This window comes from Aptenodytes patagonicus, chromosome 15, assembly GCF_965638725.1.
Source record: "Aptenodytes patagonicus chromosome 15, bAptPat1.pri.cur, whole genome shotgun sequence".
NCBI lineage: Eukaryota > Metazoa > Chordata > Aves > Sphenisciformes > Spheniscidae > Aptenodytes > Aptenodytes patagonicus.
The window spans coordinates 14,995,565-15,012,208 of NC_134963.1; the positions used below are offsets into that span (position 1 = coordinate 14,995,565).

General features: G+C 43.5%; 1 protein-coding gene across 4 annotated transcripts in view; it reads left to right on the forward strand.

The window, feature by feature from the left end:
- Window positions 1-16,644, forward strand: part of RNFT2 (ring finger protein, transmembrane 2) — a 31,027-nt gene that overhangs the window by 13,275 nt on the left and 1,108 nt on the right. For all 4 annotated transcript variants that reach the window (XM_076352995.1, XM_076352994.1, XM_076352996.1 and 1 more), the window contains 3 exons: window positions 9,778-9,927; window positions 14,614-14,679; window positions 15,729-15,830. In XM_076352995.1, coding sequence (XP_076209110.1) covers window positions 9,778-9,927; window positions 14,614-14,679; window positions 15,729-15,830 — 318 coding nt within the window. The remainder of the gene's footprint in view (window positions 1-9,777; window positions 9,928-14,613; window positions 14,680-15,728; window positions 15,831-16,644) is intronic.

Consider the following 16,644-nt stretch of genomic DNA (forward strand, 5'->3'; position numbering starts at 1 on the left):
TCCAGCTCTTTTTTTCCTTCTTCTATTATTATTATTTTATTTTGGGAGATTAATGTGTTAGGTCAGAGCATAATCCAGCCTGGGGAGGGAGGGAAAAGTGATGTGAATAGTCTTCCCAAGATAAATTGCAGTGTTGGAAAAGGTTCACAGCCTTTGCTTGCTTGTCTGAGAGCTATCCCAAGTACTCATTAATCCTTGTCGGGAGAGAAGAAAGAGAAGGGGTCTTTATTTGCAGCTACAGTGGGAGGCTGGTAAGATCACATCTGTCAAGGGCCTATAATGACTCAGAGCACAGATGCTTCATTTTTAATACCTTTTTCTGGATAGCAATATTTCTCACTTTTTTTAAGTCCCTTTTTGTCTTAGGATGTTGTTGATGGTCTCACTGTCCCTTGACATCTGAGACTGCTGTTACCTACCACTATGGATCTGGATGTATTTTTATCCCCCTCTCTACACTGCATCCATTAAGCCAACCAGGGATGAGATCTGGTGTAACAAATTAAGCAAGATCAAACTGGGATGGGAGAGCTCCAAGAGAACCCCAGGATGCCATAGAAATTGTAATTGGTAACCACATAGCTGAGCTCTTTCCCTGAGCCTGATGACCCAGCTTTCTTCTACAGGCCAGCTCAATGCTACACATCTTATTTTTCAGATGAGTTTTTTTAAATGTAAGCTTTTTCTGAGTTAGAACGGTTCTATTGCACTTTAGGCACATGAACTTTGACCAAATTCTTATCAGGTTATTTGCTATCTTAATACTTGCCAGAAATAAAGTTATTCTCTTCCTCCCCATATGCTTGTAGTAGTGTTTCTGCTTGAAGCCTAGCTTGTAGTTTATGAGCTTCTGGATGGCTGTCACGTAATGGTAGCAGGTAGCAAGCTGCTGGAGAAATATAAATTAAATTCACAGAGTAGAGCTAGAACATTTTTTCAAGATATATATATACTGAGAATTCTTCTGCCAATAAAACTAGGCAGAACAGCAGCCTCTAGCTCCCCATAATACAGGGCCTGAAGTGGAGATTGCTGCACTGCCAGGGATAGAGTTCAGCACAGCTGTGAATGGGACAGAGGTATATAATCTTGAGCTTCCTTGCAGTACCTTCTTGCTGGCGGTCAGTAGTAGATGATAAAACTTGCCCATGGATGGCATATTAGGGACTTTGATCATTCTGTGCTCAACCTCTGAGCAGGCCCTTCAGATTTTCCTCATTTTGGAAGTTCAAAGGCACTTGCAAAGCTAGTCTGGCTTTTCATGCTGTTCCTTGAGATTCTAGTCTTCTCTGAGTACTATGTGGTTTTCACTGATGCTTGCATAGCCTTTCTAGTATGAGGCATCTCTTCTGAACGTCCTTCTCTTAAGTCGCTTACCTCTCCATATCCATTGTGATTGGAGCAAGATCAGATTCTTTTCTTTTTCTTTTACACATCAAATTCTTTATATCTCCCCTCAGTCTTCTCTGTAGACTGAACACCACCAATTTTTTGAGTCTTTTCTCAGAGGTCATTCATTCCAGCTCTTATTATTCTCTTCTGGACTGTCTTCAGTCCCCCCTGTTTTCCAGACCATTTCTCCAGTCTGTCAAGATGAGTTTGAATTATAATCCTTCTTTCCAGTGTGTTTACAGCCTTTCCCAGTTTAGTGTCAACAGCACATTTGATAAGCCTACTTTGTTCCATCAAGATCACTAATGAAAATAGTGACTAGTACTACACTCTGCTTACCTCAGATGCATCTTTTCATTTTGACAGTGAACACATGAAAAATTTGGGCTAGAGCACTCAGTTCTCCCAGTCTAAGGTACCTGGGTCATATATTCCTAGTATGGCCCCATCACAGGAAGGGCAGCATTTGGTTTAAGATGACATCAAGAACCATCTTGGATTTATAGTATCAATTCATGCTTTAATAACTGAGAAAAGCCAAACTAAAATTGAAAGGCAGAAAAAGAGGTTTGTCTTTGCAATCTGAATACAGAGAACAGTAAACATGATGAGTGCTTGAAGCGTGAAGCATGAGGACTGCTATATTATGGAGATACAACTAGCAAGAGTTCTCCAAGCTTGAATACCTCAGAAATTGAATATCTCTGCAAGCAACCCCTCCAAAGAATGAGGGAAGATTGAAAATTTGACAAAATAATCCCAGACTTTCGCAGGTTCCAAACCAGCCTGCAAAACAGAGGTGCCAAGAGAGGCTGTGAGACTACAATCAGGCTGGAAGGCAGGGAATGAAGAGCTTGCGAATAGGGGAGAAAAGCAGAAAATGGAAGGTAACCCCAAGATCAGACTCCAATCTTGCACCTCTGCAATCAGCGGGAGTTTGTGGGAGAAGGAGCATACCTGTGGCTAAAGATGTCCCTTCCTCCCCTATGAGCTGTGATGGGCACATCAAGCTGAGTACAAGTTTTAATAGCAGCTGGGCTCATAATTTCTTTGGAAGGGGGGCTTGGCTCCCACCCTGCATGCTGAAGGCTCTCCATTAAAAAAGGCAAATAAGATCATTTGGTTCAATGTAAAATGAATTAAAGTAAATTAAACCGCAGGAGCCATGTGGCCTGCAGAGGCCTCCATTGTTGTACACACATAAATGGCAGCTTTTCATTTTCACTGCTAAGGAATGACAGCTTGAGGGGGGTGGAATTAAAAATAAGGAAATAAATAATAAAAAGACACAGTTGCCAAAGATTTCGTTTAGGAAATCCCAGGTGCCTGCAAGTCTTCCATCCCCTCCTCATGCTGTTGTCAGCAATCTAAGCTGATATCCTGGAGAATGGAGTGAAGCTTGGGGGGGAGGGGGGAGAAAGAAAACCAAACCAAAAGAACTGTAAGAAACTGGTATCCCAGGTTCTTTTTTATATATATCCCCCATCTCTGTAGGGGAGAAAGATACCAAGGACACAGTTTTTTCCAATGGTCTTAATGGCTGGTATATAAGAAAGGCCCTAAGTAAGAATTTTCTTTTCATGCTCAGTACAGATGTGCAGCCAAGTTACAAGGGGCTGCATTTCCAGAAGACTGAAAATTCAAAAGGAAAACATTAACATTTGTTTGTTGAAAACATAGTATGAAATTACTGTTGAATAAATACTTGTCAGTTTTGTTTGAAAGCTGGATCTAGACATTGCAAATTAGTTTTTTGTGGCAAGACTGGCATTACTCATGTGAAGTTTTTCTTTATGCTGTTCAAACCGTGTCAGGGGCAAGTGTACAAATACTAGTCCACACTAGCACTGTGGACTCCTCACTGTATCTTTGAAAATATTTGCATGTGGGGTTTTTTGGTTGGTTGGTATTTTTAGTGCCCCCTTTTTTTTTTTCTTTTTAAATCACCATCTCATCAAATCTGGTTGGAGAAAACTTGGCCTGTATGTGGCCGCCGTTCTTTACACAGTTTTGCACTTGGACTTTGGACCAGATACCTTTTTCAGGTGCATACCGTGTTTCCTAGCATAGTTGGTTACAGCTCTGCCATGTAAACTGGCACATGAAGCTTTCCATATTCCTTCTGAAGCTGCCCCTTGGACACGAAAGAAATATCAGAATGTCTTTTGCATGAAGGAGTATGATTTGGATCATTCAGCTGAAGCAAACTATCTTAAGGCAATGTATTACAGTGTCAGCTGATCTGTGACAACTGTGTATTCTGTGAGTCTGAAGCTAGGAAGACTTGATTTTGAGTAGCCCCAGTGCTCTTCTGTGTTCTAATGGAGCACAAGCATGTCCACAGTTGCTTTGGTTATCACCTCACCACCTGTTTGTGTCTCTGTGCACAGCCATGTATAATTAAACACTTATTGTAAGGAAAATGAGCACTTACCTTATAATGATTAGAATTGTTCTGCAACCTGCCTCCCTCCTGTGTCAGAGCTCAGCTCCATGGGATGCCATGGTCCAAAATCCCGGTGCCCAGCCTTTCTCACTGGGCAGACTGACCCTTCCTCCATCACATGACTAGTTGCACAAATTACTTGCACGTGCAGAAGTTTTATGCTCCTTGAGCAGCAAGCTCTTCTTGCACGAGGCATTCATGTAGAACAACCCATGACATAGAACGAAGTCCATCCTTCTGCATCAGGGAAAGAAGGCAAGCTGGAGCAGTTTGCTGCTGCCAAAGCACTTTCTCTAGGCCACAGCCTCTTCCAGAAGGCTCACACTAGGAGAGAAGGTGCCAGAGGGAACTTGTATTAATTGTGATGGCAGCAGGCCTTCTAATGTCCCTGCAGCCTCTCTTTCATCATGGGACCAGATATTTATCAATCATTTAACATGAAGTTTGTGTACATTTTTTTTCGTCCTGAGAAAAACAGGGTCTCTTGGAGCATTTGAGTCTCCTAGATGCTGATCAAAAAAATATGGAAGCATTAAAACAAGCACTGGGAGCAGGCACATAGATGATGTATTACAAAAAAATATCTGGGTAAAGATCTTCCTGTTCCTTGTCTGTGCTCTCTTGTATTGTGCAATATGCAAGTTAATCCTAGTCTCCTCTAATAGTGTGGCTAAAGTGGTGTTTCCAGATAGGTGACAGCCTATCCCCTCATTACCCTCTCCTTGATGATCTTGGATGCTATTTGGGGAACTCACTCAGAAATAGATTCACTCTTCCTGGACAACAGTCTGAGCTTTGATCCTCTGGAGCCACAGGAACTACGTGATGGTTCTGCAAAGGTTTTTGCTGCTATTGCAGCCTGGGACAGATGTGGTGTCCCAGAGCCAGAAGTGTGGGATTTATTACTTATGAAAGAAAAAGACTCGCTAAAGCGTAAGACTAGGTACTGAGGAACTGGGACTCTTTTCTGTCCCTCTCCTTAACACACTTTGAAAGTCACTGCTACTAAATTTTTTAAAGGAATCATGGCTCTTAGGTGCCTTCCAAGTTTAACTTTCCAGCTTAAGATATCCAAGATGTGACTTTCAGAAGTGCTGTGCACTAACTAAAAAATCTCATTTTCCCCTCTAGTCCCACCTTGGAATTACTCCTCATTAGTCTTGCATGGATTTTCACCAGCATCTTCTGTGCCACAATCCTGTTTACTGCTCCCACCCAACACTTTCTTATATTGGCAATACAACCTGAAATCTCAGCAGAGCCTGCTCTCCCCTGATCCAAATTGCCAGCAGGTCTCAAAAGTTTTTTCTAGCATCTTCCTGTTTCAGAATATGTCCTAATGCTGCTGGCAACAGAACAAGTGAGACTTGGAACTTCCCTTGAGTGCTAATCACAACTTACAGTTGCCTCATTGCAACTTCTCTCACTTCTCTGACATCCCATTTTAATTCCGCTGTGTAAAACCTTAGCATGCCTTTCTGTTTCCTTCTGTGGAGGCACACATGCACACTTATGCAAAGCCTTATGTCAAAAGAGACTACAAAGTTAATGCTCAGTTAGGCTATGTGGGAATTAGCATTGCTTCTGCAGCTGTAATTTGCCCCCCTTGGTGTGTCTACATTGTGGTTCAATTTTTAATTATGTGATTCCATGTTATTTTTCTGTAAGACTTCTTCCATCCATCACCAGTGTATACTGTGCCCCACGGATGAAGCAAGGTGAGGTATTGAAAGAAGCTGTTGTAGAAACTGGAAGGTGCATAGAGAACAAAGACACCATTGGAAGAAGAATGGTCTACAAGCTAAAGTTGAATGCTACACTGGAGAATTAAATTCCATCCTTTTCTTTGCCAAATAATTCCTATGTGATTCTAGAAAAGCCATGTACAGCTGCAAACTGAAGTCAGTGGTTTAGCTTTTAATGGTAATGTGATCTATAAAATTAAGTGCTTTATAAAAAGTCTAATCCCAGACATCTCAGCTTGGACACCAAAACAACCTTACCTTAACCTTAGTCTTTGTGTCTCAAGTTTTCATTTAGAAAATGCAGAGAATAGCTGTCCCTTACGTCAGCCAGCAATGTGAAAATAAGTTGAGTTTGGTTTTTGGGGTTTTTGGGTTTTGTTTTGGTTGGGTTTTTTTTTTTGTTTGGTTTGTTGGTTGGTTTGGTGTTTTTTTTTTTTTTTTTTTTTTAAGTCTTTTACTGTAGTGGTGATGTCATAAAACAACTGAATAAATTTTAGTAATTTTCTCCTCTGAGCAAAGCTCAAATAGCATGAAGTGATAGGATGCAGATCTGCCATCGAGTAATGAGGGTATAACAAAATACTAAAGTCACATGCTTAATGAGTACCGCTAACCCTCTGTGAAAAAATAGTATGTGTTCACATTGTTACAGACTGTATAATACTGCATGTACAGAAAGAAAATTGCAATTGTATGAAAATCCTGAAATCTGTTCTTCCAAAATAAGTGCTTGATTTAAAGTATAAAAATGGTCTTTATGTGGTGAAGGAGGTAGAGGAAAACAGAGGGTTATACTTGAGTCATTGACTTAGTTTTTAACAAAGCATTCTGGAAAAAAAAAAAAAGGAATCCAAATTTCACCATGTGGTATCACAAGGCTCATCAGCAGAGTTGCTATAATTAGATCCACAGCACAGTCCTCTGCCACTTGTGCTAATGAAGTGTTTGGTAACAGTAGTAGTACACAGTCAGCTTTTACAGTAACTGACCCTACGGAGGAAGCAGGGTAAGCACTGTACTACTTACGTTTTAGTCAGGCTTAACTGCAACTGTTGCGAGGGCTTGATGAGAGCAGAGCAGAGACTCTTTTCTGGTATCTGACTCTACCCTAACCAGGAGCTGTAATTTCAGGTAGTATCTTATTTAATCTCGCAGCCCAGCAAGGTGATATGCTTGCTCTGGAGGGCTGGCTCCTGCACAGTCCAGTCATGCATTGGGGCTGGCCCACAGCATCACCAAAAATAGCTTTTGCTGATCTCAGAGAGCTGTTCAATCTCTATAGAGTGTGTTCAAGAGAAGATTCCCAGACTTACAAAGATTTTTATGAAATAGGAAAAGTCACCTAACACAGGCAGGCCTTGCCTTATTTCAAGCTGTTGTGCCAAGTCAGATGCACAGGAGAAATAATTGTATTCGTGCTTAACATAACAGTTCTTCCTAATCTTGATGAGAAGTAGCTGAAATACTTTAGCTGAAGTTTTCAGACAAAAATCCAGCTGGAGACAAAGATTTGGCCTTGAAAACTTCAACCTAGATAGCCAAGATATAACAAAACTGAAAAGCAGGAGACAGAAAGGTATACTGAGTGTGCTTACAAGTGATGGGTGCCACCTGCAATGAGTTACTGCTATCAGAATTTTGCTGCTGAAATTATAGGGAACAACCCTTGTTTTCTAAGCTTCTGGCTCAGAAGGAAGACTCCACTTCTGCTGCAGCCCTTTGTAGAATTAATTCTGATTTTCTAGGCACTTTTCCTAGTTTAAAAAAGGGCTCGTGTGTTGGACTGAGATGCCTGACAAGACTTACATTTCTGTAAGCATTTACTGTAGCACTAGTTCTCTTCTAAATGATGCTCAACTGTCCTTGTATTGCTTCTCTCCTCCTAGCTGTAATCACTCTAAGCTTATCAACAGGCCTCTCAAATGGTCAAATGGGTGGTGTTCATAGGCTGAATGGAGAGATGCATCCATTTAAAACTTAGCAGCTAGATACTTGTTAACACCCTCACAAGAGTGCAGTTAAGAAACCCTAATACCCTGCAGTTACCGTTAAAACTGAAGATCTGCATTAAAGGCATTATGAAAGCTTTGTAAAGGGTGGAGGTTTTGTGGTTAGAAAATTGAAATTTGTTGCTTGCTGCATGTTCGCTTTAGAGCACGCTCTGCCACTTCCAATTCTGCAGCTTGTCTGGACCTCTAGGGCTGCCTGTGACCCATCTTTCCTTACGTCTTGCTGCGGGCTCTAGTGTTTAGTGCCTCAAAAACTTCTGTTGTAGAAGAACTTCAGCTTTGATGCCCCAAATGCTGAATCCAGAAGTTCCATCTGATGCAATGAGAAAGTAAGCAGTGACCTGTCCCAGCCCAGCCTGCTAGGGAAGCAAGGCTAAATAAAAAATGATGAGTGAGAGCCTGGTGGGAGGAACAAGTCAGAGAAAGCAAACAGTTTGCTGCCTTTAGCTTGCTGGTAGCTTTCATCAGAGCTGGCTGAGGAGGGGGAGGTGGAGAACTGCCTCTGTGAAGAGAAGGAAGTGACAGCGTAGTCATTAGCAGACTGCGACCCTCTGTCACAGGGGCTCCTGAAATAAACGATGATTGTATTGAAGCATGAGGCTGGATAGAGACCTCTGTGCTAATTTAATAAATTGCTTGCATTTAGGACCCCAGATTGTTGCTGTTACATTTTTGCTATGTGATGCCACCTGGGATTAACAAGGAGGAGGGGATGGGGGGAGAGGAAGAAAGCAGCCCAGGTCCGTTAGCAACCGCTGGTGTGACCTCACTCCTTGTCCCAGGGGGGATATGAGATCATGAGAATGCCAGAGCTCTCTGAAGGATTCGATTTGTTCGGTACAGCAGGATGGCCTGCCGAGTGATCTCATCTCCGAGACTCTAGGGAAGGGCGCTAGCTGCTGCTAGCCTCGTGGACTGCGGAGAACTTAATCCCCACTCCAAATCTCACCAATTAATGATTGACCTGTGATGACATCACTGATGACAAAGCTAACTGGGACAACACAGCAAGACTCCAGGGGAATTTCCCCTTCTCCGTGATCTTATCGAATAAAAGAATTTTGACATGTCAAAAACAAATCTTTCAGTCCAGATAATGTCATTGCAGATTAAGCATAGTTCTGGGCTCACAGCTTGCCCTGACCTACTGCCCTGTCACCAGTTCTCCCTTTTAAACAGCGTGGGGCAGAACATAAACAGGTCCTCATTAAGACTGGGGGGCCTTAAATTAGATAGCCTTATTTAGCCAGCTTCTTAGCCCTAGTCTTAGGTGCTTTAAAATAGAAATTATGTGGTAAGAAAAATCCATTTCAGTTGTTGCACCTCATGGTTGTAGTAAGCCAGGAGGGAGTTTATGTTACCTTGCAGGTGTCCTTCAAGGAAGGAAAGCTTTCTAATTGGACTATACACCAGAATGGCAAGGACAGCTTTGGTGAAGGTTTACAAAGGATGTTGCCCATTCTTTAAACCTCTTTTGTGAGGGAAGTGTTTCAACCAGCATGCTTCCGCCCTCCCCTCCTTTTCTTCCTTAAGGGTCTCAGGAAGATTTGGTATCTGAGTTTAAAATGCCTTCAGGTTTTTTTTCAGAGCCAGTCTTTTTATCTGTGTACTGTACAAGATCCAACACACACCTGGGTGGAAGGGGAAGGATGCTAGCAAATAAGTTAATTAATTTGATTCTTTGGGGTGATCTAGAAAGTTGTCAGGAAGACCGATGTCACCTTACATTTAAATCTCTGTACCTTCAGAAGGGAGTATAGGATCAAAGAGACTTGCCTTGCATTCCTTTTCTCATTATTAATAGTATCTACAATTTACATCATATTCATCCCTGTAAGTCTTAACCTCTGCTGCTAGCGTTCTGTAGCATTGCACAGATATGCAACAAGGTGTATATCCATAACCTGCGCTAAAAGTTTAAGATTCAAAAGTGTAGAATAGCTAGATAAATGACAGAGCAAGAGGAACACTAAGAAACAATGAAGTGATAGTTATCCTTTCTAGGCACCGAGTTAAATGGCTGCAAAGAAAGCTGCATCTCACGATTACTGGTCTTTGTACCATTTAACAGAGTGCCTAGGTAGAAGGCAAACACAAGTCCTATAAGCTTCAAGCCCTGGACCTGTTAAGTGCTCTTCTTTTGACTTCCTGATAGTAATCATGTATCACTTGTTTGTTTTTACAGGGAAAGTTTTATCTGGTTATTGAGGAGCTGAGCCAGCTGTTCCGCTCTCTTGTCCCCATCCAGCTATGGTATAAATACATCATGGGAGATGATCCATCCAGCAGCTACTTCCTAGGTGGGATCCTGATCATCCTGTATAGCCTCTGCAAGGCAAGTACCACCACATTAATAACCACTCTGGGAGCTGTAACAAGAGCAGAGAAAGAAGCACAGCTGAGGGGAACAAATACACCTTTTGATTGTTGCTATCACTACCCAGGAAGGGAAGCTGCAGCAGCTGGGGACACCATGTGCTTTAGTTGCCAAAAGCATTTTGCTTCACCAGTATGTGGGCATTGGTGAGCTCGAGGAAGATCTGTGACTGCTCGTGTAGTGTTGCATCAGGCTGATGAAGTCATTGCTGCTTTCTAATACCTTTCTATAAAGGCTAGAGGAGAATGGGAGGGGAATCTTGGAGAACTAGTACTGGAAGAGAAGTTAGCCGTCTCCAGGCTTCTAAATGCAACACTGAAAGGAAGGTTACAGTTAAAGGTTTCTCTCTAAGCCTTCCTCTGTCTTTCAGGGCAGGTACTCTGTCACTCATAGTACTGAATGCAGCAGGGAGGAGGAGGGTCACCCAAGTCCTGCCTAGATAAAACAGGTAGTTCTGGCCCCATTCTAGGTCCTAGTCTGGCTGATACAAGTCCAGGATCTCAGTGATAGACAAGAGTAATTAATGCTTCCTCAAAAATAAGAATGTTAAGAGCACAAAGTCTGCCTGTACAATTGTAAATGAATAGGTGCAACTTATTTAGAAGAGTCCCAAGTCTGAGGTCTAGAAATAGTTGTATTTCTAATTGTTTGTATTGAACCCTGCCTAGGGACAGAGCAGTAGCTGAAGCAAACAATGATACACCCCTGTTATCCATCCCTCTAAGAAAGGTCAAGTGAGTCAAGCTTGCTGCAGCCCTGATGCTTGTCTCTGCCTAGGAGAAAGGGGCTACAGCTTTGCAGAAGCAGGCTGAAGAACAGAGAAGACAGAATATATCTGAGCCGAACACAGCTCAAATGGGCTAATGGATTGCTGAGCAATATGAAAGCATACTATAGCTCTTACATGAGATGTGGCTGCAGTTGCAGCTATATGTTGTATAGGAATGGGGCAATTCAACCCCTGCTGTCAAGGGATTTACAGTTTTTGTAGGCAAGATAGGCAGAGGAAGTCACAGGAAGTGAAGTGACTTGGTCACGGCAGGTCTGTGATCAAGCCAGAAACAGAGCAAACAGTGCCAGAATAGAAGACACATGAGACTAGTGTAGTTCCCTGCACACCCATCCATTTTCCCAGCTCTATGTTTCCTGCTCTTGACTCTGTGCTGTGGGAAAGGATTGTTGTCCCTTTCAAAGATATCATTGTCTGGATCCACTCTAGACAACAGTATCCAACCCTTCCATGCCCTTCTGGCTTGTGAGGTCAGATCACAATTACAAGGACAGATTTCACATGACCTTTGTGGTGTCCCTTCTTGCAAAAGTTACTCAACACCTGGAGAAGGGATGCTTACCTGCAGTTCTACATGCCATTTCTTACATCTGGAGAAGTCATTATAGCGTGAAGAAGCAGTGGGAGCCACCTACTCCTTGGAGAAAGGGGAGCCAAGCATAAAAACACAGCTGGCAGGGCAAGGGCCTCACCAGCCAGGGCCCAGCCCCATGGCACCCAAACAAGACAAGCAGGGCAGGCCTGGAGATGATAGCCAGGTTCAAAGAGTCAAGATCTTCAGGTGGTGAGGCAGGTCCAAGATAAAGCCAGAGTATAAATCCACAGGTCAGGATCAGGTCTGGTGAAGGCAGCCAGGGTCAGACACAGTCCAACAATTGCAGGGCATAGTCATAGTGATGAGACAGGCTCAAGGTCAGGGTGGGAAGTCACTCCATGTGCTGGGGTGCCCAGATCAGCAGGATCTATAGCTAAGCACAGGCATGGCTACAGCTGAGCTAGAAACTAGCATTTGCACAGCACAGCTCAAACATGAACTGGGGCCTCCAGGGCTGAGCTTAAATAGAGCTCCTGGGCCCATGGGCAGGGATTGTGGGTGGAGACCCCAGGTGAGGCTCCTCAGGGCCATGAGGGCCTATTAATGCACTCAGGGCCCTAACATATAGGTGCAAGCAGTTCTTTATGGGCTAGCTTGATGTTTCTCTACTATGAAGCCTTTATAGGTGGTGTTGTGATAATCTAGATTGGAAAGGCAACCTCATTTTGAAAAGTTCTGCCGATCTGTTATTTAGAAGCTCCATGAGGAGAGAAGGACTGCTATTTACTGGCCTTGACTGTAACTTAGGATGAGGACTGTGGGGCACGCTTGTGTGAAAGTGCCTTGGCTACAGCCTATGCCTTTAACATGCATGTTTCTTCCTTTAATTCATATAGTTCATTAGAGGTGTAAACGGATGGATAGGCCAGCTGAAGGGTGATAGGTCCAGGAACATGTCCCAGGTCATTGTGTGGCAACAACTTAGTACCACAGATCTGTCCAGGTTAGGATTAGACCTCTGCACGCTAGAGACTTTGCTTGGAAGTGAAAGAAAAGTGGGAGCACACTTCCAATACAGATCATGAAATACTAGGTGTGTGCATCCCATTTACAATCACAAGAGTTGCAGGTCTAATTCCTTGCCTGAGACACTGAAAATATACCCAAAGGAGTCCACATTAGCAAAGCCACAAACCACATTAGAAAAACCACAGAAGCCAATTTGGCACTCAGACCTTCTGTGCTCCTGGCAAAAATCCAGGGCTCAGCTAGGGCCGCATCCCCTTTCCCTACACAAAGGGCAGGCTCGACCTTCAGAAGGTTATATATAGTGCAGCTGATGGGAGCTGTCTTGGTGTCTCTGTCTGGACTGTGTAAACATGAACCTCTGATTTTGGCAAAGAAATTCCAGATGTTCATCAGTAAGGGCATCCAGGTCTTATTTTTTCCCTATCCTGAACAGAAGCACTCACTGTCTGTGAACCCAGTTGTTGCAATCATATTGCTAGAAAGATGACTGATGCAACGTAGATTTCAGTGCATGGGGTGATAAATGGATGTTAGACTACTGAAACATGCGTCTTTTGGGGGTACAGGAAACTCCAGAGGAAAAAAAATTGAAGGGGGGAAATGGACTGGGAGAAGAGGACACATGCCAGAGCAAAGGCATTAGAAGTCACGCTACAAGCAAAGCAACCAGAAAAAGCTGTGAATTGGACTGTGGAAAAGAGCTGATCCCTATCCTTGTTAGAAGAGAAAAAGTCTGTAGTACTCGGCAGCCTCAAGTGCTAGTTGCTGACTGGAAGCATTACTGGAAGGACCCTGGGAGCCTTTTTACGTGCTGACTGGAAGCATTATTGGTGCCTTCATTTGATTCCACATCTATTGCACGATGATCTCATTGGCATTCCCTGCAGTGAGCCCACTTAATCATGCTAACCCAAAAAAAAAATAGCCAACTCCAGGCATTCTGGTGCCTTTGTACCACTAGTCCACTACAGCTCTACATATTCTGCATCACATCTTCCCCTGCCCTCCTAGCCGCTTCTCACTCAGACAGGTTAGAAATGGAAAGGTCCTGTTAGGTCATCTGGCCCTTCTCCCAACTAATGTAGGGCTGTTCTTTGCACTGTCATTTCTTCATATCTTGTCTAGTTCATAGTGTCTTTTTCCCTGTGTTCTGCCAGCAGATAGGGAAGATGAAGCTGGCATACCAGATTAGGTTTTCAAGCTGTTTTCCCTTTTATTAGTAGTACCGTGTTTTCACTTTAAGAATGCTGAGTGTCTCCTTTTTTGCTCAGCCCCTTGATATTTGTAGGCAGTTTATCATCTTTTCCCCACACTTTTGTACTGCTCAGCCAAGCTGTAAATATTTATGTCTTTTAGTCTCTTTTCAGAAATCATTTTCTGCAGGCTCATTTTCTGCCCTTCTCTGAACTGCTTTTAGTCTTTAATGAGGAGCCCAGAACGAGCGCTGCTCTCCAGATGCAGTTACATCATGTTTGCTGGGCAATGGAGGGAGGGGGGAAGAAAAGGACCTAGCGTTGCCCCTGCTGTTGGCCATCTTTGGGTGTCTGCAAAGCACTGAGGTGCTGGAAACCCACTCCCTTCCTGGCATTTGAAGTTTCTCACTCTTTAGGCGGATGGGAGCAACTCAGCCTCAGTCCTGCTTCTCATTCCTCAGGCCGTTCTTCTCTTGGTAGCATTTAATCACTGCACTCCGCTAAATCACTCTCTGCAGCAGGACAGGCAATTCCCACTCCTTCTTTCATAATATCATCTGGGCCCTGAAGTGTCAAGCTGTGTGGCAGAGCCGCACAGCCCTGGAAATCCCCCTTTTCCCCAGAGACTGAGGAAAGCCGTTTTCTGCCTCTTCCATGTGAAAAGGCTGCCCTTCCTTCCCTCTCTCGCAAGCTAGCCGCAGTGTTTTCTAACCTCACTTCTGGGCTTCTCAGGTACTCAGTTCTCAGGGTGGAAATGGGTCCATTTTAGCCCTTTCCTACTTAGTGGGGCTGGGCAATTTACCCTACCACAACTCCCTGCTGTCTGCTCCTCTTTCTGTCCTGTAAAGCCCCTGATTTGCAGTCCATTGTTACCAGAGCTTTTTTGGCTACTCTTCTCCACTGTCAATTCACATTTATTACATATTTCATGATCACCATGAAATCTTTTTTGGCACCATTGTTACTTAGGATCTTTGTTCCCTCCAAGTATCCCTTTGGAGAAACTGTTTCCTGAGCTTCTGGACTGTACACACACATGCGCACGCACGCACACACATTTTGTGAAAAGTGTCTAAAATGGAATGTCTTTATTGCAGTCTTTTGACATCTGTGGTCGTGTGGGAAGTGTCCGGAAGGCACTGAAGGTCCTTTGCACCCCACAGGTAAGTAGTCATATGCATTAGACCAGTTTCATAGGTGGAACCTTGTTACCATTGAATGATGAAGTTGAAAATTGCTCAGTGTATCAGGATCATAGAATAAAATAATTTGTTGTCCCACGGCTGGATAAGTTGGTATCTCTTGTCAGGGATGTTAGGAACCTTTTCTGATACCTGCCCTGTCCCAGCTGTGGTAAGACATTGTTGCTAGTCTGGCCTGTTTTGTCTGATTGGAAGCCCTGTGTAATATGGATTAATCCATTGAGGCCAAAACTGCAAGAAGCTGACAAAATTTTGTTAGTGCAGAGTGTGAGAAAGACTTTAAATAGAAGTATGTAGCGCCTGATGTGCAGTGACATTAAAAGAGATCCTACAGTGCACAGAAATTATCCCAGGCATAGCATTATGCAGTACTGATATTTAGATCTGTTGCAGTGAAATACTGTGACTTATATTTTAAAATGGTAAAATCAAAGACTGTAGAGGAAAGGAACATAACATCATGGAAGTTTGTTAGAGCTTGCCTTGCTTATTCTGTGGGCTTGGGCCGGTCATTTTTCCTCAGCATGTTTCCATTTCCCCTATTACTGTTACAACAGGAGAAGCAACATTTACCTTCCACATATTTAAAAAGAAAAGTGGGAAGCCTGTGGGTGCTGCTGCTGTTATTCTTTCTTCTATTGTCTAACTTGCTAATAATAATACCTCCCGCTATCTAAACACCTCTGCAAATGATGCTGAATTAATCCTTTCAGCTCCCTGTTGAGCTCATTAAATTTCATTATCATTGCTCCACAAGTGGAGGCACTAAAAGATGGAGTCAGCTTGAGGGGAAAACAAAACAGAGAACACAGAGCTCCAGACTCCCTGTGTTCTGTGTGCTGGTGCCCAAATCTCTCTTCCCTATACACAGTGACACAACACTGGTGTCCTTCCCAGGTCATGCAGGGAATCTGGGGGTGAAAAACAGTGTCTTATATATATGCTTAGCCACAAACCAGATTATCTTCAAACCCTTTGACATTCGGATTTTTTCCATCTCTCCCTAACAGACCTATGGAGTTCGTGCTACCAGCCAGCAGTGCAGTGAGGCAGGTGACATCTGTGCCATTTGCCAAGCAGAATTCAGGGAACCTTTGATCCTTATGTGCCAGGTAAGACCCCAAGCTTCCCACATCAGGTTCCCCCATTGGCATTCATTTGGTTAACTTCTTCAGCTGGGGAGAGGCACAGTTAGCCTGAGTACTTCTAACATCATTTGCTGGGTCTTGATCTAGGTCCTAGTGGATATTTATTGCCCTCTTCCGGATAGCCAGTGATTCATGATAGCTGAGCCACTCTTTAGGGGCTGATCATTGAGATGGAAAAGACCAGCCTTGTAGTCCAGGGACTGCCAGTTGGCAGTGCAAACCTTGGATCTAGAATGCAAGACATTTTTATCTGACCCTTGGGGAGACTGGCTAGTCAATACGCCAACTGAATTACAAGCAAGTGCTATGAGAGGGGCACAGATCCAGAATGAGCCTGATAGGATGCATGAAGACTGGTGCAGCACCAGGTAATCATGGTCTGGCCTCTGAACACCTGGCCAGGAATAAAAGTAGTTCTGCATATAGAAGTTGGTCACCGCTGCCAGCACCTGGGAATTGTTTTGTTTCTCATTTGATAAACACTGGCAAAACCTAGAGCTTAAGAACGGCATGCTCTGAGTAATGCAGTAGTCCTAATCTGGTGCTGGTAAAACCCTTCGAACACACCACGCTGCCATGGGTTCTGTTAATATATCAGAGGCCAGCTGAAGGCATTGCCTCGTGGCAAGACTGGTGATGCTTCCCCAAGATTTTCTCTTCAGTTGCATATAACTCAGTCAAGCTTTGTCTGTTGGAGTTGAAATTCTGCATCCTGGAGGCTGTCTCTGGCTGATGTGTGGGTGCATGCAGGAAAACCTTAGGCAGAATGATTCAGCCA